Here is a 22,148-nt window from a genome sequence, read left to right as displayed (position 1 = left end):
TTAATGCCTTAGTATTACTTTAACGTTCTGCTGGAAGTAATGCATAAAACACTGAACAAGTTTCCTTCTGGGATTCAGAAGTTATTACAGCTGAGAAAGGAAATATAATAATTCACAAAGTTTGTTAATATCTGAACATTTAAAGGGGAAAGACAAGTAAAATCCAGATGTGTTTCAGTTAAACTGGAATAAATTAAATTATCTCAAATTATGAGCTTTGAAAAGCCTTAAAATGTAAAATTATTACAGTTTATACTGTTATGTGTGAGTCTATATGCATATTTACATGTATGTGTACTGATGTCAGTATGGACAGTAATGGGTCGGGTCGGGTCGGGTTAACCCAAACCCGACACACACAGCAAAACGCCGAGGAAAAGACTCACATCCTGAGACATGGGAGAGATTTACTGAGCAACTCAATGTGGAGTTGCTCAAAAAGAAGAGTCAGGGTTCTGGTTCTGGTTCTGGTTCTGGTTCTGGTTCAGGTTCAGGTTCTGGTTCAGGTTCTGGTTCTGGTTCTGGTTCTGGTTCTGGTTCTTGATAAAAGTCGTCATCCTCTACATCAGGTGTTTACCCAGCAGTGCCTTCAGTCAGAGGCGTCTTCAGATTAGTTGGAATACTGACTGCTACTGTCTGCCCACATCTATGGCAAGTCATTTTAACATAAAATCGGTTTTGTCTGACTATCTGTAATTACATTTCAGAGCTTTGACTAGACCAGGGCTGGACAGTCCTGGTCCTGGAGGTCCTGGAGGTCCTGGAGGCCCTGGAGGCCCTGGAGGTCCTGGAGGCCCTGGAGGTCCTGGAGGCCCTGGAGGTCCTGGAGGCCCTGGAGGTCCTGGAGGTCCTGGAGGTCCTGGAGGTCCTGGAGGGTCCTGGAGGTCCGGTGTCCTGCAGCTCTTAGTGTCTCCCTGTTCAACACACCTGGATCCAACAGCTGAATCTCCTCCTCAGTGCCGTCAGGTTCTGCTAACGACGTCAGTATTTGACTCAGGTGTGTTGAAGTGGAGACACGTCTAACAGCTGCAGGAGACCCTGCAGGCCTGGAGGGCTCCAGGACTCCAGGCCTGGACTCCTCCAGGCCTGGAGTCCTGGAGTCCTGGAGTCCTGGAGTCCTGGAGCCCTCCCCTGGACTAAACTCAGGTACATTTTGATTTTCCGTGGATGATTAACGTTCTGCAGTTTGTTTGTTTGGTGCTGATCAGAACTTCTGCTGTCGACCCACTAGCAAAATGAAAATGGAACATTTTTCATTTTTTCATTGAAATTTCCAAATGCTAATTAAATCTGGGACATTTTGACCAGATAGATTATTTACTCCACATGTCAGTGACGTCAATCTGTTATGTCTGAAATAGAAAAGGTGTCTGGATTAAAATGTTCAAATTTCTCTAATCTGGAAATATGCTGTAAGTGTCCTGATTAGGATTAGGAGATGTTTACGTTGAATACAGAGTAAATGTCTATAAACACTGGAAAACGTCAGAATATTTGCTCCTCATGTCCTAAAATGTCATGTTTGTTGCCTGCCAAGGCGCCACAGAGCTGAAGTCACCAAACCAGGCGGTTAAATGATCCAACAGCCGGTCAGAAACCGGCCGCAGCGGGAACAGGACGGCCGTCCTCCATGCCGGGAACTGACGTCACGCCGCTGCCTGCGCTCAGCAGCACGTCATTAAATGCATTCAGTTTCCTCTGCCTCCATGCTGGACCAGGCTGCAGGGCAGGCGGGACACAGGTGGCAGGGAAATTACAGCAGACTGCAGGCTGGACCTGTTCCAGGTCAGGGAACCAATAAAGCGGCTCTGCTAAAGCTGTACGGCTGTGGAGGCCATGCCAGGATATGGCTCACTGCGCACGGGACAGTGCGTTTTATTAGTCGGATTATATAAAATAATGCAGATTGGATTCATTAGGTCATTAAAGAACTGAAACCTGTCGGGTTTTGAACAAAAGCTCCGTTGTTTTTAAAGCGTGAGAACAGAACAGAGGGAACATCCGTCACCAGCTCTGCTCCCTCTTCGGTCCAGATCCAGACCCAAACAGCCGACCTTCAGACGACCTGAGCTCTGAGCTGGTTTTTATGTTTTTAATGTTTCTATGAGTTCATACAGGAAAAGTCTGGGGATGAAAATCTGCATCACCGTTTATGATCATTGATTATTAATCACCAATTCCAGCATCAAACTGATCAGGAATGAACTGTAAAGTTGAGTTACTGATAAATGTTAGTGGCGGTGATCACTGCTGGGTGGACACACTGAAAAGAAACAGGTTTGTGTTTTTATTTTAAGGTTTATGACTGAAAAACAGATGCATAATAACTTTAACATCTGTTCTGTATCCAGCTGTATTTACAAAAGTTCAGTTTTTGACCCATGAAGTGCCAGAGCCTTTAGCAAACTGAAGAACACACATCAGTGATTAGCGGTGATAAGAAGTCAAACATCAACAACTGTTTCACTATTTCATCATTCATCCGTCCATCGCATGATAGAGGAGTGTGGAAGTAAAAACCAGAGAACATGCAGAGTCCCCAGGCTGGGATTCAAACCGAGAACCTTCTGTCTGGGATTCAAACCGAGAACCTTCTGTCTGGGATTCAAACCGAGAACCTTCTGTCTGGGATTCAAACCGAGAACCTTCTGTCTGGGATTCAAACCGAGAACCTTCTGTCTGCAGGCAGCAGAACAACCGACTGCTTCACCAAGCAAATGATACGCAAAAATCATCAAAAATGCTTTTATTAAACATCTTTATTCCTGCTTTATTTACACTATTTGAAGATCTCGCTCTTGGTGTCTCACGGCCCACAATGAGGCCGCGACCCCACCTTTTGGAACCTCTGACTTAAAAGTTAGATCATCTGCATTTTTTCTGACCAAAAGCCTGTTTGACATGTCAAAGACTTAAAGCATAAACCCTTCTCCACTCTTTACCATAACAGATGTCACCTATTGTCATGATTCTGGTTGTTGAGGTTCTGATCCAAAAGCAGAGATGTGAGGCAGCCGCTGAGTGCTGAGGATTTAATGAGGATCTTCAGAGCACAGAAGTCCAGGCAGCCCAGGTGAGCAATGAAACCAAAACTCAAACAGTGGTAGACAACGACACTGACAGACTGACGGCCTGTCCATCTGGAGAAAGACACCAGCACCGCAGGAGGGACAAGGGGACGGTGGATAAGAGAGCAAAGACAAGGATCCGACGGGGAAACACAGATACAGGTGGGATTAAATACACAAGAGGTAACCAGGGAACCCGAGACACACCTGGAGCAATCAGGGCAGACCAGACGAGAAAACACAGGAGCTAAACTGACACACAGGAAAACCACAGAAGTGTGTGAAATTCATATATTACAAGATAATGAGTCAGTTTTTACATTCATAATAATATCAGCAGATTAATTAAACGCCCCCTGTAGAACAAACAACTGTGATACTCTTGTTTCCGACAACATTGAAGGCAGCATCTGTGTTCAGTCGCGTGCGCCGATGTTTGCAGCGGCGCGAAAAGTAAAACCTTTGTGATAAAAACGACGTCGGCAGGTGAAAGACAGCGATTTATAATACACAGGTTAATATTAAACAACATTGTTTAATATTAATAGTAGTCTTTGACTAAAGTTAGCTGAAAATAATTCATGAATGTTTTGTGTAGGCAGCGTTAGACTAGCGTTAGCTACCGTAAAACGTTTCTTTAGCTAAAGCTAACGTTAGATTCAGTTTTATTTTCAAATCTCTTACAAAAATAAATGCGTAAAATACGTGTTTTTATTTTGTGTGCTTTGTCCTATTGTGTTTTTCCACAAAGTGCGCATCAAATGGCTTCTCAGGGCTACATTTCCATCTCCGAGCTTCACCCCAACCTCTCCCACGCTGTGAGTTCGCAGCTCACATCATTACTGCGGATTTCCCAGAATAAACCTCCGTGGTTATTTGGCTGGGACGTTACTTGTGTTTTTGAACGCTGTGTACTTTCAGACGTGTACTTATTGAGTAATTTGGGCTGAATTATTTAAATTCCCACAGATTTAGTCGCTTTCTGTTTCTTTATGCTAATGTTTTCCAGAGAGTCTTGGGGGTCATCATTGGAAAAACGGATGTGAGAAGTTTCCCCGATAGAAAAAGTCAGTACACGTCTCTCTCTCTCTTTCACCTCCTTTTTAACCCGCTGTTAACCTGGCTGCGTTGACCACCAGCGCCCTCTGCTGGTCATCCCTGTATTATTTATAAACCTAGTGCACAAATCAAATCTGTTTCTCCTCTGATTACAGATATTGAGATTGAACGATTCACTTTCGGCTTCACCATAAGAGACTCAGCAGAGTTCTTCATCAATGTGACGGCCTGGGGCGGCGAGGCGTTCATCAGCGGGCTGGCCGACAGCTTCAGCATCGGAGCCTGCGGTGAGGACGACCGGCTGGCTCTTCTGCCGGGATCCTCACTTAGAGACAGAAACATTAGAAACAAGACAGGATGACTGCAAATACTTTCTGTTGAGAGTTTAATGATGGCCTGTTTTTAGGTTCTGTTAAATTATTTTTTCAAAATATGGAAAACCTATTCAATTGTATTTTTTATGTCTAAAATTATTATGGTGAAAGAAAAAAAAAAAGATATATATATATATATATATATATATATATATATATATATATATATATATATATATATATATATATATATATATATATAATATATATATATATATATATATATATATATATATATATATATATAAAATGTTTCCTTCCTGGGCTGCACAGTGGCGCAGTTGGTAGAGCTGTTGCCTTGCAGCACGAAGGTTCTGGGTTCGATTCCTGGCCCCGGTCTTTCTGCATGGAGTCTCCATGTTCTCCCTGTGCATGCGTGGGTTTTCTCCGGGTACTCCGGTTTCCTCCCACAGTCCAAAAACATGACTGTCAGGTTAATTGGTCTGTCTAAATTGCCCCTAGGTGTGTATGGTTGTGTGTCCTGTGTGTCTCTGTGTTGCCCTGTGACAGACTGGCGACCTGTCCAGGGTGTACCTTGCCTCTCGCCCGGAACGTTAGCTGGAGAGGCACCAGCAACCCTCCCGACCCCATTAAGGGACAAGGGTGCAAGAAAATGGATGGATGGATGTTTCCTTCCTTCCTTCAGGAAAACATTTAAACTTTGAACTGATAACTGTCTTTGGTGAACTCTTGGTAATCATTTATATTTTGAATTAAACAATAAATTAAAAACTTTACAAAGATTTATGTCTGGAAAAGTACGAAATTTGAACTTAAAATCTGTAGGAACTGATTTAAAGCAATGCCTAAAAATTAATATTAGTACAATAATAAATTATTTGAATGTCTTTTCTAACTGTTGTGTTATTTGCTTGTTTCTTAGTGATCATTGAAAATCCTTTAGTTTCCACCAAAGACCCGGAGAAAGGAGACAAGTTCTGCCCGGCAACATCGAGGTAAGTGGGTCAGGTGATGGTGAATGTGACTCAGACATTCAGTGAAATGTCATAAAGCGTGACGTTAGCAGGGTTTGTGCTGCTGCAGCCACTACAGGCTGCTGCTGACGGAGACCCACTCCCAGGTGAGTGTGTGTGGCGACGGCGCCAGCGTGGAGCGGCTGCTGCCGCTGCTCCACCTGCCGGTGAAGGACAGCAGAGACTTTTACTCCCTGGCCGACATCGTGGCCAACGGCCAGCAGCTGGACGGCACCGTCATCAACATCCTGGCAGCCGTCAAACTGGTACGGGGCGCCGGCTTCCCGATTCAGCTCCGCTGCTGTACGCCAGATCAGGGGGTCCAAGCTGCGGCTCGGGGGCCGTCTGTGGCCCTCAGCTGCATTTCAGGAGTGATAGAAATCTGAGGACAGGTGGTGGATGCAGAGGGAAACTTTCTCTGTAATCAGGGTGAAATCATCTCTGACATCTTACAACGCTAAGCGTTACATACGACACAAAGTATTTATCTTTTTAATCAAGATTTTATGAGCTGAAACAATTAATCAGATTAATCAATTACTGAAATAATCCATCCACTGTCTTCCACGCTTGTCCTTGGTGGGTTGGGAGGTGTGCTGGCGCTGCTCTCCAGAGGTCAACAGCCGAGAGGCGGGGTCACCTGGACAGGTCACCTGGACAGGTCGCCGGTCCATCACAGGGCATATTGAAATAACCCCCAACTAATTCAGTAATCAATTAATCATTAACTTTAGTATAGACACTCTAAAAAAGAACAACAACCTCAGAACTGTAATTTAACCAAAACTGGACAATAAATCTATAAATTTTGTATTTAAGATAAGAAAACAACCTTTTGTGTGTAAATCTGTTCCACCAGAATGTTCTTCAGTTTTAGCTTCACCTGGTTCACAGCCAGTTAAACACGTTTTCCATCCAGTCATTAGCCAGTTTATCAATAATCATCTCCAGATCATCCATGATTGATGTTCAGATTTTCTCATGTTGATTTTTAGCTGGGGCTGCACAGTGGTGCAGTTGGTAGAGCTGCTGCCTTGCAGCAAGAAGGTTCTGGGTTCGATTCCCGGTCTTTCTGCATGGAGTCTCCATGTTCTCCCTGTGCATGGTGGGTTTTCTCCAGGTACTCCGGTTTCCTCCCACAGTCCAGAAACATGACTGTCAGGTTAATTGGTCTGTCTAAATTGTCCCTAGGTGTGAGTGTGTGTGTGTGTGTGTGTGTGTGTCCTGTGTGTCTCTGTGTTGCCCTGTGACAGACTGGCGACCTGTCCAGGTGACCTGTCCAGGTGACCCCGCCTCTCGCCTGGAACGTTAGCTGGAGAGGCAGCAGCACCTCCTGACCCCACTGAGGGACCAGGGTGTAAAGAAAATGGATGGATTTTTAGCTGCAGAAATTGTTTTTTTGTTGTTGTTTTGCATCTTTTAATGTGTACAAAGATGCAATAAAGTTGACGTTCTGGTATACAAACGTTCAGTTTTCTGGTGGCGCTCAGACGGGCTGCAGTGTGTTTTGGTTAAACATGCAGCTGACAGTGAAACCTGTAAGGACTGAAGCTGCTGCGGCCTGAAGCGTCAGTTTCCTCTGGTCAGATCGGAGAAACGAAGCAGTTTGTCACCTCAGACGGACGCAGAGGCCAGAGGCTGGAGCTCAAGCTGTTTGATGACTCCGTCTCATCGTTTCCTCTCATCAGGTTTGTTTTGAGCGCCACGTTTCCTCCTGGTGCCTCCTGATCAGGGATTTATGATCATTTATCTCTGTTTGTCCCCAGCTGGGACCGGGAGGCCATTCAGCTCCTGCAGAACCTGGTACCCAGAGAAACCGGTAACAGCTGCTTCTCGGCCCAGCTGCTGGCTTCTCCGCCTCTCCATTCGCTGACCTGGTTTTATTTTCCAGTTCTCTTTGTTGCCGATGCAAAGATGAGTTTTGACAGCTTTCGCGGCAGCATGGTGGCGACGGTGAGCTCCAAAACCATCATTACTGTCAACCCTGGTGAGAAAACACAGCCACACAGTCTGAGCGCTCAGAACCAGAACCAGACCCAGTAATAAAGTGTCTAAATGTGGTCACTGGTCCTCAGACACGAGAGAAGCCAGCTTGTTGTTCAGCTACGTGAAAGACCTGTCAGAGTCTGGAGCTCTGGACCAAGACGAGGCTCTGGAGGATCCGCCTGGTGGGTTTCAGGAGTGATTACACTCTTTATTTAATTTATATGAATTCATCTTCATCTGGAACCTGATGAGTCATCATTTCCTCTGTTTTATTAAATATAATTGGATCATACAGGTGAAGGCAGTAGCAGTCTGTCGCTGCTCTTTAACACAATTTATCATCTATTTTACATATAAAAGTCCCAAAGTGGAACCTTTTTATTCCCTTGTTTCTGGTACGCCTGTTAATCTGACGCACCAGCTACATCCCCAACAGCAGCAGCAACAAAGAGTCTTCTCTGGTCCAGTCTGCTGTGTCTTGTTGCAGTGGCGTCCATCACAGCCGTGTTCACGGTGAAGCAGCTAAAGGAGAAGGCCAGAGAAAACGCCGAGCCGTTCTTCGGACTCGCCTACGGCTTTGTCTCCAAGCTGGACCTGGACTCGTCCGTGTCCAAAGTGGTCAGGACGCGCTGGTACTCCAACTCGCTGCCCCAGACGGCTCCTGAATGCACCACGGAGCCGGCGACTGTGCGCTGACTCGCTTTGCCTCCCAGTGCCAGGTGCCGCTTCCTGGTGCAGCAGGAGCTGCAGCGCTGCAGCAACCCGCTGTGTCCGGGCGGCGAGCGGCCGCTGACGGCCTTTGACCTGCTGGTGGACGTCACCGACCACACCGGTACCCTGCAGGCCTGCAGCTTGCGCGGCCCCGTGGCAGAGCAGACCCTCGGCTGCACGGTCCGTGCCTCCTCACTGACGCCTCTGGGGTCAAAGTTCACCAGTAGACCAACCATCCCTTCCTGTGTTGCAGACGGAAGAGTTTGTCGGTTTGACCGACGGTCAGCGGACGGCGCTAAAGTGGAGGTTTCTGCTGGAACGGTGCAAAATATACCTGAAGGTACCGCAGGCATGGATTGCTGTTGCTATGGAGACGAGTCAGGAGTTTAACGCCAGGCGATGTGTTACAGATCCTCCCCTCTGCCAGGATGAAGAGCGGGATGAGGGGGACGATCCTGGGCTGTTCGCTGGCCGACCCTGGAGAGGTGAAGCAGAGCATGTCTGCCCTGCTGCAGGAGCAGTGATGCAGCCGCAACCAACTAACTCAGATAGTATTTATTTAACTTATTCATCTAAATATATTTACTCTGTTAGCATGGGCAGCTTGTTAGATTATTAAATATGTGTTAAATAAATGATTCATTTAAAAGCTTCCATAGCTATTCTGTGAAATGCTTCAATATTTATTATATTTATTAATACTGAACTCAGGATTCGTCTGCAGTTTGAAAAGGTATTTTAATGTCAGGATAAAGAAAATTGAGAGAATATTTATGTTTGCAGACCCTCTAAAATATCATCCATCCATCCTGTATTTAGTTAAAATCTTACTTAGAAAATATGGAGGTCAAGCCCTGTCAAAATTGGTAATAAATACTTAAATGAATAAATTGCTTGATGGAGTAAATAACTTGCTAAATATTGCATCCAAAAAAAGAGAACTTGTCCTACTTGTTTAATTATAGTGTGACATAAATTTATATTTTTTATCATCTACAACAGCAATTTTTATTTTTTTAAACAACTTTTTATTAAGTATAATAAACTGATGTATAATAAAGAGAGTAAATTAAAAAATAATAAATACAGAAATTATACATAGAGAATATAGAAAAAATGAGTAAATAGAAATGTGACAGTAAATGGAAAATGTTAAATTAATACAGAACATAATAAATAATGAAATAAGAAGGGAAACTCATTGAGTAATACGAATGGAAATAAAATGGATCATTAAATAATATAAATAATAATAATATAAAATAAATAAAAGTTTTTATTTTTTAGTTTTTGGATGCAATCAATACTTCAACAGGTAATTTATTTATCTCCATGTTTTATACTGTCCTCCATAGTAAAGGTCTTGAAAACGTTAGTCTGTCCAGGGATAATGAAAAGCACCAGCAGGTGGCGGTAGTGTTCCATTATTTTATCCAGGCGGAACTCTTTAGGCGCAGTTTCAGGTTTCTGACGGACATTCTACGGAGCCGTGCCAGCACAGGAGACAGAAGGTAATGTAAACAAAATAAACACTTTATTTATCAGAAACTGTGTTTTAGTTCCAGCAGAACTAGATTTATTTATTTTCTAGAAGCTAAGCTGGCTAGGATCAGACATGGTGACGTCATAATATCGTTTTCTGACGCTGGTAAAGGGAATATTTCTTGTTTTTAAGCTTTTGCAGCTGCTGAACCATGAATGTGAACCAAGGGACGGTGGGCAGCGACCCGGTCATCCTGGCCACGGCCGGATACGACCACACGGTCCGGTTCTGGCAGGCCCACAGCGGGATCTGCACCCGGACGGTCCAGCACCAGGACTCCGTATCCTGACCCACAATCAGCCGAAACCACAAGTTTACAGCCTTTACCGCCCTGTCTGGTTAAATCAGCAGCTTTAGAAGTTGCATATGTCGTATAAGACAATATTATGTCTTATATTGTGCTTTATTTTATTACACTTTACTTACTATAGCGCGTCACGTAGCATTGCGTCCACAAAGATTCATTTTCTCTCAAATGTTTTGGATATGTTGAAAAAATTGGCAAATCATTTTAAGTCACGTCCCACAGAAAATCCGGGAATGTTGAACCGCGAAGAGCCGAGGGATGTAAATATTAGGAATGTTAGGAGAATAAACTCATATCAGGGGAATTAAGCCGTAATATTAAGGGCTTAAAGTCATAATTTTACGAGAATAATCTTAACTTCACAAGAATAAAGTTTTCAAATAACAAGAATAAAGTCGTAACTTTACAATAAACTTGTAACAGGAGAATAAAATTGTAACTTTATTCTAAAAGTTACTATACAAACAGAAGTAACTCTTCTTTATGCTTTATATTATGTAAAGCGCGTTGTGGTTCCTGGCCTGCAAAAGGTGCTTTGTTAATAAAGTGACCTTATAAATAAAGTTTATTTCATTGCCTTGGAGCTGAATGACTTCAGGTTCTGGGTTTCCTTCCAGAAGCTTCTCTCCATAGTTTTCTGGAGTTGTGGTCCGTTCCTGACAGAACCAGCAGAACTGGGTCAGGATTGTAGTCTGACTGGATGCGGAGAGACATCTGGACCCGTTTGGACCTGTTTGGACCTGACTTTAACTTCCTGGCTGATGTCTATCCATGTTGCATCTTTTTTATGAAGTTCATCAGTTCCTCCAGCAGTAAAACAGTCCCCGCAGCATGATGCTGCCACCCCCACTAGGTCTTTGGTTTTTGTTCTGGGGTTTTGGACCAGAACCCGTCCATGACATCATCATCTCTTACTTAAAGAGACGGTAATCATTCTGTATGTAAGCTACAGCATTAAGACATTTTAACACTTTCAGAGGTTTAATAATCTGCCCGGCAACAGGTGACTTCCTTAACTCCTCCCTGCAGCAGGTGAACTCTCTGGAGGTCACACCTGACCGCAGCATGATAGCTGCTGCAGGTCAGTTCAGCATGTTCTATGTTATCTGTTTCAATAAAGCAGGTTTATGTGTGGAAGGATAAAGATTCTTCAAAATCTTTATGACTAAAGATCTGAAAAGTGTGGTGGGTGTTTCTATGTGTTCATGTGAATCGCATTTCGTGCAGGCTTTACGGTCCTACCAGCTTTGAGCGTCTGCAGACTGCAGCTGTTTCTCATTCTTGTTTGCTCCGACTGAATAAAGAAGCTTTTTATTGCTTGTTGTGTCTGAATCTGTGATTTCCAGGCTATCAGCACATCCGCATGTATGACCTGAACTCTAACAATCCGAACCCGGTCATCAACTACGACGGCGTCAGCAAGAACATCACGTCTGTGGGTTTCCATGAGGACGGGCGCTGGATGTACACGGGAGGAGAGGACTGCATGGCTCGCATCTGGGACCTCAGGTACCGCCGGCGTCAGCTCGCCGTTAGCTCGCTGTTAGCTCACCGTTAGCTCGCCGTTAGCTCACCGTTAGCTCGCCATTAGCTCGCCGTGCAGCAGGCTGAGCTGCTGTCCTTGTTCAGGTCCAGGAACCTGCAGTGCCAGAGGATCTTCCAGGTCAACGCTCCCATTAACTGTGTGTGTCTCCATCCCAACCAGGTGAGTCTGCTGGCTCCAGAGTAACTAGTTACATTTTGGGAGAAATATACTTTTACTACGCTGTACGTTTTAATTTCTACTTGAGTAATTCTATTATGACGTATTGCTACTCATACTTTAGTAAAATGTATTAACTTATTTTAACCAAACCAGACACAGACCTGCAGTTTTTGTCATTTGGAAAAATGTTTCTTTTGCCTGATTTTATTTTGAAGTTGTGGTATTTATATCAATTATTTTCATTTTGAAATATTTTAATTTCCATATAACTTTATATTTTGGTCCGTCTGATGGTGTAAATTTTAAATGACTCGTCATTTTATCAGTTTCTCACTACCTGAGTTTTGCCACATACCTGTTTACTCTAACTTGAGTAATTTCTTAGACGGGTCCTTTTTACCTTTACGTGAGTGAAAACATGTTGAGGTAGTTCTGCTCTACAGTTTGTGGCCCTCTGCCCTCCTCTGCAATGGTTTGCCTCCAGATAAGCCGACGCTGCGCATTGTGTTGGAGTCACGCAGCGTTTGCTTCATGGTCTGTGTGTTTTCCAGGCTGAGCTGATAGTGGGAGACCAGAGCGGCGTCATTCACGTCTGGGACCTGAAAACGGATCACAACGAGCAGCTGATTCCAGAACCCGAGGTTTCCGTCAACTCGGTCCACATCGACCCAGACGCCAGCTACATGGCTGCAGTCAACAGCTCGGTCAGTCAGGCTGCACAGAGCGCGAGCCGCCAGGGCCGTCCCTGGGTTTTAAGGACGAGGGGGGCTTAGGCCCCAGCAGCAGGGCGAGGACAAAATGTCTCAAACTGCAACAAAACAGGAAGATGCTTTTCATTTTTAAAATAGAAAACTCTTCTACTATGAAATATGACTGTAAACAGTTCATAAATATAATTTAAAATGATTTCCTGGGCAAGCATTGCTAAGATAATAATAATTCTCTGCAGCTAAAATTATTAGGTTCCTTTAGAAAAACTTCAGTGCAACCTTTCATGCCTGTGTCATACCAATCTGCACATTATTATACGAACAATTAAAGGGGAGCTGACAAATTAAATTTCAGTTAATTTGATGGGGACAGACACACATTGACAGACAGACAGAGCAGCAGTCCCACATTCACATCTTGATGCTTACAGCAAAAGCTAATTCACAGCACTTGTTTTAAACACTACATCTAAAAACTAGTAGAAAGTGAAATAATAATCATTTAAAAAAATCCAACATGATGTTAACAACATTTATGATCTTATTTGAGTTAAAGGGGCAGTGTTATGTTTTCCAGGCACATGGTGCCATTTTATAACTCCATTACATTCAATTGTTATGAAAATGCTTACATATATATGCATATATCGAACATGACTTAAGATAAATTTGACTTCTGAATTTAAAGTCTTGAAATTGGGCCTCTGTCTCTTTAAGAGCTCCTGCTCTTTCTGAAGCTCCGCCCCAGGAAGTCATCCAACATGGCTCCTCTATTAACCCTTTAGTGTTTTTACCAGCGCAACTCTGAGCAGCAGCTCCTATAATGAGCTCAGCTGATTGCTAATTGCTGCTGGCTAGTCTGAAGGAGTTGATTGGGGGAGGAGCTGCGCCTCGGAGGCGGGGCTAGGTCCACCCAGGCGTTAAACAGCTGGATGGTTGCCATGGAGATTAAAGAACTTCTCAAACATGAAAGAATTAAAGGAAAACTGCAGGAAAAACATAACATGACGAGACTGCCCCTTTAAAAATGATACTTTATGTGATTATTTATTTAAACTCATATTATGACCTCAATATATGGAATTTATTGGCAGTTTTTGTAACAACAAACAAACAAAACAGATTTATTTCAGTGAGGGTTGAGAATATTTCCGGGGGCTGTGGGCCCCCTGAGGCGGCCCTGGAGACGCCCCTGTGGGGCTGTGGGCCCCCTGAGGCGGCCTTGGAGACGCCCCTGTGGGACTGTGGCCCCCCTGAGGCGGCCCTGGAGACGCCCCTGTGGGGCTGTGGGCCCCCTGAGGCGGCCCTGGAGACGCACCTGTGGGGCTGTGGGCCCCTGAGGCGGCCCTGGAGACGCCCTGTGGGGCTGTGGGCCCCTGAGGCGGCCCTGGAGACGCCCCTGTGGGGCTGTGGGCCCCTGACGCGGCCCTGGAGACGCCCCTGTGGGGCTGTGGGCCCCTGAGGCGGCCCTGGAGACGCCCCTGTGGGGCTGTGGGCCCCTGAGGCGGCCCTGGAGACGCCCCTGTGGGGCTGTGGGCCCCTGAGGCGGCCCTGGAGCCGCCCCTGTGGGGCTGTGGGCCCCTGAGGCGGCCCTGGAGACGCCCCTGTGGGGCTGTGGGCCCCTGAGGCGGCCCTGGAGCCGCCCCTGTGGGGCTGTGGGCCCCTGAGGCGGCCCTGGAGACGCCCCTGTGGGGCTGTGGGCCCCTGAGGCGGCCCTGGAGACGCCCCTGTGGGGCTGTGGGCCCCTGAGGCGGCCCTGGAGACGCCCCTGTGGGGCTGTGGGCCCCCTGAGGCGGCCCTGGAGACGCCCCTGTGGGGCTGTGGGCCCCTGAGGCGGCCCTGGAGACGCCCCTGTGGGGCTGTGGGCCCCTGAGGCGGCCCTGGAGACGCCCCTGTGGGGCTGTGGGCCCCTGAGGCGGCCCTGGAGACGCCCCTGTGGGGCTGTGGGCCCCTGAGGCGGCCCTGGAGACGCCCCTGTGGGGCTGTGGGCCCCTGAGGCGGCCCTGGAGACGCCCCTGTGGGGCTGTGGGCCCCTGAGGCGGCCCTGGAGACGCCCCTGTGGGACTTTAACCTGCTGGTTCCTCTGCAGGGAAACTGCTATGTGTGGAACCTGGCTGGAGGGATGGGAGACGAAGTCACCCAGTTGATTCCCAAGACCAAGATCCCGGCACACAAACGCTACTCCCTGCGCTGCAAGTTCAGCCCAGACTCCACGTGAGCGACCTTCGACCTCCATGCTCTCCTCCAGATGCCAGTTTGTCTGTTTTCCCCTGTAAATAAGTCGTGTTTGCGTTTGTTCCCTCCAGACTGCTGGCCACCTGCTCAGCAGACCAGACCTGTAAAATCTGGAGGACGTCGAATTTCTCCCTCATGACGGAGCTGAGCATCAAGAGCAACAACCCTGGAGAGACCTCTAGAGGCTGGATGTGGGACTGCGCCTTCTCTGGGGACTCCCAGTACATCGTTACTGGTCTGTATACGAGCCCTGGAGACTCATGATTCATTTGAACAGTTCTTTTCATCAGAGTGGAACTTCCAGGCTCAGATCTTTACATACACCAGTAATGTCTGTGTTTCCATCATCTCTGGGTTGTTTTAGATTATTTCATCCCCTTTAACCTCGACAGACCCGCAGCATAATGCTGCCACTGCAGCACATGGTAGAAGGTGAAATAGTGATGGAAAAGTTAGAAGTGAACAGGAAACTCCAGTCACTTGGTTGTTCAAAAGTAGTTTCACTAAACTCACAGCCAAACTATTCTAACCTGTTCTGTCTTCAAAGGCTCAAACTGATGTTGGTTGGTGTATGTAAACTTCTGGCCTCCACTTTAAATAGATTTCTTTAGTCCTGGATGACAGTTTTTCCTTCCACAGCGTCTTCCGACAACCTGGCCCGGCTGTGGTGCGTGGAGACGGGGGAGATCAAGCGGGAGTACAGCGGCCACCAGAAGGCCGTCGTCTGCCTGGCCTTCAACGACAGCGTGCTCGGCTGAGGAAGACGAGGGGGACGACGAAGACGCCAGCAAGCCGGTTCCTCGCGGTGGAGGAGAGTTAGAGGTTTCCCTGCAGCATCATGGCCGCCTCAGGCTTTACAGGACAGACTTTATCAGGCAGGCAGGAGGAGAAGCAGAAGGTAAACCTCACATTTCAACACGTTTCTGTATTTATTCACCACAACTGGACATTCAGCTGAGCTCACATTGTGTCACCTCAGAGCCCCCTACTGGACTTTAGGTGAAAAAACGCACAGAATTATTGTGAAGGAGAAGAAGAAATAAATAAATCGCTTTCATATTCAGCCCAGAATAAACAAGTTTGTAGAATTACCCAGGTTTTTTCTGTACGTCTCATTTACAGAGTTAAAGTTTTACATCTGCTATAATCTGATACCAGGAGGGTCACAATAAAGAGGCTGAACACAAATGCACGCCACACTTTTCAGATTTGTGTTTCTCTTCAAAACGATGCGCTACTTTGTTGCATAAAATCCTAAAGGTTTGTGGTTGTGATGCTCTGAGTTCAGATCTGTTTCTCTGTGCCTGGTGGGTCAACTGGGAATAAACCAAATGTTTGTCAGTTTTAGTCTCTTTTCTGTGAGATTAAATGAAAACAACTTGTCAACATAAATACCAACAGTATGTGTTTTAATAGGCAGATAAAAACATTTCTACAACAACGGCTGCACATAATTAATTACACTCCAGCCTAAACAAAAACAAAGATTCTGTCTGGAACCTCCACATGGTGCCACCAGGGGGCGCACTGCTCCCAGGCTGACCTCCGTCACTCAGGCAGGTAGTAGAAACACACCGACACGCAGATGTTGCTGGGGAAGCAGATGTCGATGCAGAAGTAGACCAGCCGCTGTTTGCCTGGGCCTGGGGCAATTAGAGGCACCATGGGGGTTAGAAACGGATCAGGCTGCCGGTAAACGTTTACATGGACCCACGTTTTCCACACGCAGCTGAAAATCAGATTAAAACTCGCTTGGTTTTTATAAAAGTTACAGTCGATCAACAGAAATGATTTGTGTGATTTAGCCTGACAGAAGAGAAAACAGTTTGTTTTATTTTCATTTATAAATACCACAAATTCAAACTAAAAATTAGAAACAGACTAGATTGTTAGCTAATAAATAGTCAACTTTCTTTGCAGCATTTGGTGGATTTGGTTACCGGGAGATGAGTCGGCTTTCTATTTAGCTTGTAAGCTAAATATTTACAGAGCAAACTGGCTTTCCAACTAAATATTTAGCTTTAAGCTAACAAGATATTTCGCAAGTCACCTTGCTATGTAATTCTTTAGTTAGCCATAAGCTAAATAGTCAGCTTCCAACTAAACACAACATATTTACTTAGCAAGCTTGTTTGCCAAGTAGATATTTAGTTTGGATCATAATCTTATAGAGGCTCATTGGGGGGCGTTGGGGGGCGTTGCCGCCCTCAGAGTCAGCCGTGCCCCCCTGGACTGGAAGCTGTTTGCTGTTTTACCTCAGAGTGGCCAGCTCTGTTATTCCTATACGATTTGATACAACAGGAGCTTCAGCACTTCCCATATCTGTACCTTCTGTCACTTTTTTTTCAGCAGTTAAATCCGTTTAATCCGTTGTTAACATGTCGTAACCCGTTTTTCCGAGCCGCCTTTAAACGCATCATGAACGCTGAGACGCTCGCGCTGGGTTTACACCTGCACAGCAGCGAAGGAGACCTGCTGCTGCTGGGTGGAGCTTCAGGTGTGTTAGAGTCATGGCAGCAAAACACTAAGAAACTTGCACAGTTTTTACCCCAAACTAACCGACTGAGTTGAGTAAAGCTACTGGATGCAGCTAATGTTAGCTAACAGGTGACTAGCTAATGTTAGCCAACAGGTGACTAGCTAATGTTAGCTAACAGATGACTAGCTAATGTTAGCTAACAGGTGACTAGCTAACACCAATACAGCACCTTAGCATCCTGTAGGCTACTGATGTTGTCTGTGTCTAACAGTGGGTGGAACTTGTTACATTCACTCAAGTAACTTTTTTGTAAAAAAGGTTTTTATAACAGTGGACTTACTGCAATGTACCTTTTTCTTAACTTGAGTAATGTGATTATTGATTCATGTTGCCCCCTGTTAAACTCGTCTGGAGCCGGGCTGGTCTAATATATGAATTAAATACAGAAACTGACATTTATAAATGAATAAAATGGTGAAAATGTGACTCTGAAAAGACGAACATTAATATTCCTTCAGGCTAAATGTTAGTCTTTGTCATGTTGGTCTCTGCTGACTCGGTGTTCAGGGACACAACGACCTTTCAGTCAGTTGAAAGGTCAGAGTTCGTCTCATGTTGCAGCTGGTTGGAGTCCTTCCTTCTCCCAGGCTGCGGTGCAGACAGATGCAGTTTGATTGGTTATTGATTGGGATAACAACTGATTACGTTTTATTTTCAGCCCCACTTAGCTGCCTGAGAGTCACTGCTGTGTATGAGTGGAGAGTTGAGTGAAAGGAAAACATTTATCTCATCAGTGGCATGTTTCTGCTCTCACCGTCGGTCCTGCGGGTCCGGTGGACGGTTCTGTCCCGACACAGCGTCCGGAGCGGCTCGTCCAGCGAGGCCACGCCCACCTGACCGCCCGCCATCACGCCCAGGAACCGCGTCCGCCTCTGCGTCTCGTTCCCAGACAGCTGGACGTCTCCCTGCAAGGACAGGGTGGCCGTTCAGACCAACACGGGCTGACAGAACCAGAACCAGAACCAGCAGGAATCATGTTGAGCTTAAAGAGCTGCTGATGACCGACCACAGCTAAACAACAGCCTGAGCGAAAGGCTGCGATGGTGACCTCATCAGGCAGCTGGTTCCTCCATGCCAGATTAAATTACTCATCTGCAGGAACGCGACCCGGTTCCGTTCGGCAGGAACGCGACCCAGCTCCGTTCTGCAGGAACGCGACCCGGTTCCGTTCGGCAGGAACGCGACCCAGCTCCTTTCGGCCTCAGATTATTGTTAGGAATCAGATAATCCAGCAGAAATCATACCTGGCATGGAACCGGACCCGCCTCTGAATCGGGCAGCAGAACAGTCGGCCCTTTGAGAGCCACAGAGTGACCATTGTGCCCCGGCCGGGTCTCTGCTGAAACCGGACCGGCCCGGATCGGATCACCGATTCAGCCTGGGGGCCACGGAGGGAGAGCTGCAGCTGCTGAGCCCGACTGAACCGAACCGAACCGCTGCTGAGCCCAACAGAACCGAACCACTGCTGAGCCCGTTCACCTGGTTCTGTGGTCCGCTGAGCAGGGAACCCACGTGGTCGTAGTCGGACCGCTCCATGGTCTGCAGGAAGCAGCGCTGCTGGTCTGCAGGTTGGTAGCAGATCAGGCCCTGCAGCAACATCATCATCATCATCACCTTCATCATCATCATCATCATCATCACCTTCATCATCACCTTCATCATCATCACCATCATCATCACCTTCATCATCATCATCATCACCTTCATCATCATCATCATCATCATCACCTTCATCATCACCTTCATCATCAAATGACCCTGATGGTTCCTGATTTTCAGCTGAACCCATTGATCGGTTATTGAATCAATAGACTGATTCCTGCTTCTGGATCTCTTTGTGTTTTTTACCCGTTAAATAAATAAAATGAAAAATTGTCAACTAATTGATTATAGAAATTCTAAAAAGGCCATTTTCTGAAAAAACACCAATAATTAACAAACGATAAACATTTAGCATCTAAAATAAAAAACATTTTAGTCTGTAAACCTGATCTTTTATAGTTCAGCTTCACATTATTAAACACTTAAACATCAGTTATTGATGGATGATCTCCAGGATTTCCATCTGCTGATTCATCGTTTGCAGCCAATGACAGAGTTTATAAAGGAAAGCTGCTGTTGGCTTTTAGGCAGCAAGATCTTTGCATCTGTTACTGTATTTCTATGACGGATTAAAAGGCTAAAAGGACAAATCACCTGATTAATCATTAAGATAATCGATTAATCATCAGAAATGGAGCCAGCTGTTGGTCCTGGTTTACAGGAGAAACGGTAGAAAATCTCCTGGACGTACGTGTTTGACGTCGAACAGAACCGTGGACGTCTGATTTCCTGCCGCGGTGACGGAAAGTGTCACCAGGTGGTTCTGCGGGTCCAAAACGGCCATCTGGTTGAGCAGAACCCCCGTCTGGTCCGGCGCCGTCAGCCGCACGGTCTGCAGGGCCTGAAGTGACGGAAACGGAACCGTTTAGACGGCGGCTCACAGGAAAAACGCAGCGCGGTCCGGATGCGAGCGTGGTACCGTAGAGCCCGGCCCGGTCAGCGCCAGGTAGCCGGTCAGTCCCATCGCCATGGCGACCAGGAGCAGCAGCGCCGACAGGCAGATCCAGAACGCCTTGGCTGGGAAGTGGGCCGAGCCAGAACCTTCACCCTGAGAACACGGCAAGAACCTCAACAGGTCTGCAGCCGGTACAGACATCAGCCGTGAAAAGTATTCACACCAATCTGAAAAGTGTGGAGAGCTTCCAGGACGGCCTCAACCAGAGAAGCTCTGGAGGAGCTGCAGCGATCCACAGCTCAGGTCCGAGTGTCAACAGGGAGAGCTGCTAGAATAAAGGCGGCTATTCTGCCTTCGGCCACTAGAGGCAGAAAAGAGGAGGCCAAAAATTAACTGAGGATGTGGTGGTGGCAGCATCATGCTGTGGAGCTGAATCAAGAAGAAAACCAGAGACTGGAGGTTCAGCTTCCAGCAGGACAATGGTTTAGACCAGAGCTGGTTTGTGGCCTAGTCAAAGTCCATACCTGAATCCAACTGAGAATCTGGACAGACTTGAAGACTGATGTTGAGAGCTGGTGGAAACGAACGGCGGTCTCACCTGGGATTGAATAGAAATGCACGCCACACTTTTCAGATTGGGATCTGGACCAGTGACGTTTTATTTGTCGAACATGAAAACTTTCCGATCCGTTTTGTAACAAATCCCGGATCACCAACCGGATATGCTCATGTCTGATCTGCTCTGGTTCCTTTCTAAATCAGGTTTGATGTGGAGCCGCTTCCTGCCTGACCTCCGTCCTTACCGCCTGACCTCCGTCCTTACCGCCTGACCTCCGTCCTTACCGCCTGACCTCCGTCCTTACCGCCCGACCTCCGTCCTTACCGCCTGACCTCCGTCCTTACCGCGCCCCGGCCTCCTCCTGAACGCGTCCAGCACTTCACCATCCTGGTTCCTCTGGTGGCTCCTCACGCAGCTACCCGCATCGGTCTGCAGTCATGACCCGCTCCGACTGAGGCTGGCTCACCTGGGCTCGCGCTTTTTACCCCCACCCCGCCCAGCAGGAAGCACACCTGAGCACAAAACCCTCAACTCCTGCAGGTTCGGGTTGGATCTCCGCCGGCCGGCCGGCGGGCGGGCGGGCCGGCCTTCCCGGCCTGGCTGCGCAGCCCGGACCGGACAATGGACAAAGCGGCGCGGACAGCAGCCGTCAGCGGCCCGGAGGCGATAGGAGAACCGGAGCCGCTGACAGAACCGGGGTCACTTTCAGCTGAAAGACTCAGGTGAGGCAGGCGCTGGGAAAATACGGGCTTTTATTGGGGATCTTAAACATCTGAAATCATTTGGATACAAACTGATCAGAAACGCGGTTCGGCCATAGATAGAAAAAATAGATTTCAGCCAAAAAACAAACTTTGAAGGTAAAATCAGAAATTTAAAAATGTTATTTTTTTCAATAAAATATTTGACTTGGTAAATTATAAGTTTTTCTGAAAAATGTCTGAGATTCTTGTAGCCAACTTTTGACTTTTCAAACTCATAAAATGTAAAGTTTCTTTCTAGAAAACCTTTGAGATGATCATAATTTGTGTTTTTTAGCAGAAATTGAGTTTTTATTCTATCCATAATACCAGTAAACATCTCTGACATCTTCCAGCTGCACCACGAACTGAACCAACTGGAAATAACAGATTTTGGAGCAGAGGTGTCCAAACTGGTCACTAAAACAAAATACTGACGTTTTAATGCACTGAACAATAAACCAAACGATTAAATGAGTAAAATGTTGTTTTTTTGAGGGGTGTGTAAATAATCATCGATCCAAACAGGTCTTACCTCTAAAAAGAAACGGTCCAATTTGAGAATTTACTGAGCATAAAAACATTTTTGTCAATTCTGAGCAATAAAAACTCGATTAGTCTGTAATTGAAAAGTGAAACCAGGTTTACTGAAGAGACCAGAAGCAGCTCTGGATGGACGTGATCCTCACAACGTCTTCGACTGTAAGATTTTAACTTGGCTGTAATCATTTTTATTTAAAATGAACAAAATCCTCCATCTGCATCGACCACCTTTCATCTCTAATTGGAGTCGTGGGCTGCAAACACAGCCAGTCCCGGGCCGTAAATGGCCCCGGGCCGCGCTTTGGACACCCCTGAACCAACAGCTGCAGGCTGAACATGGCGGTGCTCAACAGGAAATGACATCACAGACAGGATGGAGACAAAGTGCTTCCTTAAAGCTGCATGAACTGAAACAAATACTGCAGACGGCAGCGCTCCATCATAGGAGTGGCCTAGTCAAAGCATTAAGTACAACCTGGATTTCCTCTTCCTCCATTTAAAGCTTAAAACTGTCACCATTAGTTTGATATGAGGCAGATAATCAGTGGACAGATGGATCTCCAGCTGCTCTGAAGAAATTAACCAAAAACAACCAATC

At 46.4% G+C, this 22,148-nt stretch overlaps 4 protein-coding genes across 7 annotated transcripts in view; 2 read left to right on the top strand and 2 right to left on the bottom strand.

The window, feature by feature from the left end:
- Positions 1-3,453: 3,453 nt before the first annotated feature.
- Positions 3,454-8,826, top strand: meiob (meiosis specific with OB-fold). Of its 3 annotated transcripts, none has more exons than XM_008436235.3 (14): positions 3,454-3,554; positions 3,820-3,886; positions 4,078-4,135; positions 4,283-4,414; positions 5,385-5,457; positions 5,546-5,741; positions 7,063-7,163; positions 7,242-7,294; positions 7,367-7,462; positions 7,551-7,643; positions 7,949-8,093; positions 8,175-8,352; positions 8,426-8,512; positions 8,583-8,826. In XM_008436235.3, exons 2-14 carry the CDS (start codon positions 3,830-3,832, stop codon positions 8,694-8,696), a joined length of 1,383 nt encoding a protein of 460 aa, XP_008434457.2. In that variant the 5' UTR covers positions 3,454-3,554; positions 3,820-3,829; the 3' UTR covers positions 8,697-8,826. The 3 variants fall into 3 exon arrangements, with proteins under 3 accessions (XP_008434457.2, XP_008434456.2, XP_008434458.2); XM_008436234.3 differs by having other exon boundaries at positions 3,477-3,582; XM_008436236.3 differs by lacking the exons at positions 7,949-8,093; positions 8,175-8,352 and having other exon boundaries at positions 3,477-3,582.
- Positions 8,827-9,724: 898 nt separating this feature from the next.
- Positions 9,725-16,013, top strand: mlst8 (MTOR associated protein, LST8 homolog (S. cerevisiae)). Its single transcript, XM_081600682.1, has 8 exons — positions 9,725-9,995; positions 11,052-11,103; positions 11,369-11,531; positions 11,652-11,727; positions 12,279-12,431; positions 14,527-14,651; positions 14,744-14,907; positions 15,312-16,013. The coding sequence occupies exons 1-8, from the start codon at positions 9,867-9,869 to the stop codon at positions 15,428-15,430; spliced, it is 981 nt and encodes a 326-aa protein (XP_081456808.1). The 5' UTR covers positions 9,725-9,866; the 3' UTR covers positions 15,431-16,013.
- A 51-nt stretch (positions 16,014-16,064) lies between these two features.
- On the bottom strand, positions 16,065-20,904 carry bricd5 (BRICHOS domain containing 5). 2 transcript variants are annotated; one of them, XM_081600685.1, is made up of 6 exons: positions 20,612-20,831; positions 19,733-19,861; positions 19,505-19,654; positions 18,691-18,798; positions 17,966-18,116; positions 16,065-16,315 (listed from the first exon to the last, which is right to left on the bottom strand). In XM_081600685.1, the coding sequence occupies exons 1-6, from the start codon at positions 20,651-20,653 to the stop codon at positions 16,221-16,223; spliced, it is 675 nt and encodes a 224-aa protein (XP_081456811.1). In that variant the 5' UTR covers positions 20,654-20,831; the 3' UTR covers positions 16,065-16,220. The 2 variants fall into 2 exon arrangements, with proteins under 2 accessions (XP_081456811.1, XP_081456810.1); XM_081600684.1 differs by having other exon boundaries at positions 19,733-20,904.
- A 97-nt stretch (positions 20,905-21,001) lies between these two features.
- The window catches only part of pgp (phosphoglycolate phosphatase), a 5,248-nt gene continuing 4,101 nt past the window's right edge, over positions 21,002-22,148 (bottom strand). Inside the window, exon 2 of the mRNA XM_008436233.3 lies at positions 21,002-22,148. This exon is cut by the window's right edge and continues 691 nt beyond it. The gene's annotated coding sequence lies outside the window, so the exon portion shown is untranslated.

This window comes from Poecilia reticulata, chromosome 19 (genome assembly GCF_904066995.2).
Source record: "Poecilia reticulata chromosome 19, P_reticulata-male-v2, whole genome shotgun sequence".
NCBI classification, from domain to species: domain Eukaryota; kingdom Metazoa; phylum Chordata; class Actinopteri; order Cyprinodontiformes; family Poeciliidae; genus Poecilia; species Poecilia reticulata.
The sequence above is the reverse complement of the archived record's forward strand: the minus strand, read 5'-3'. Positions and strand labels throughout refer to the sequence as shown.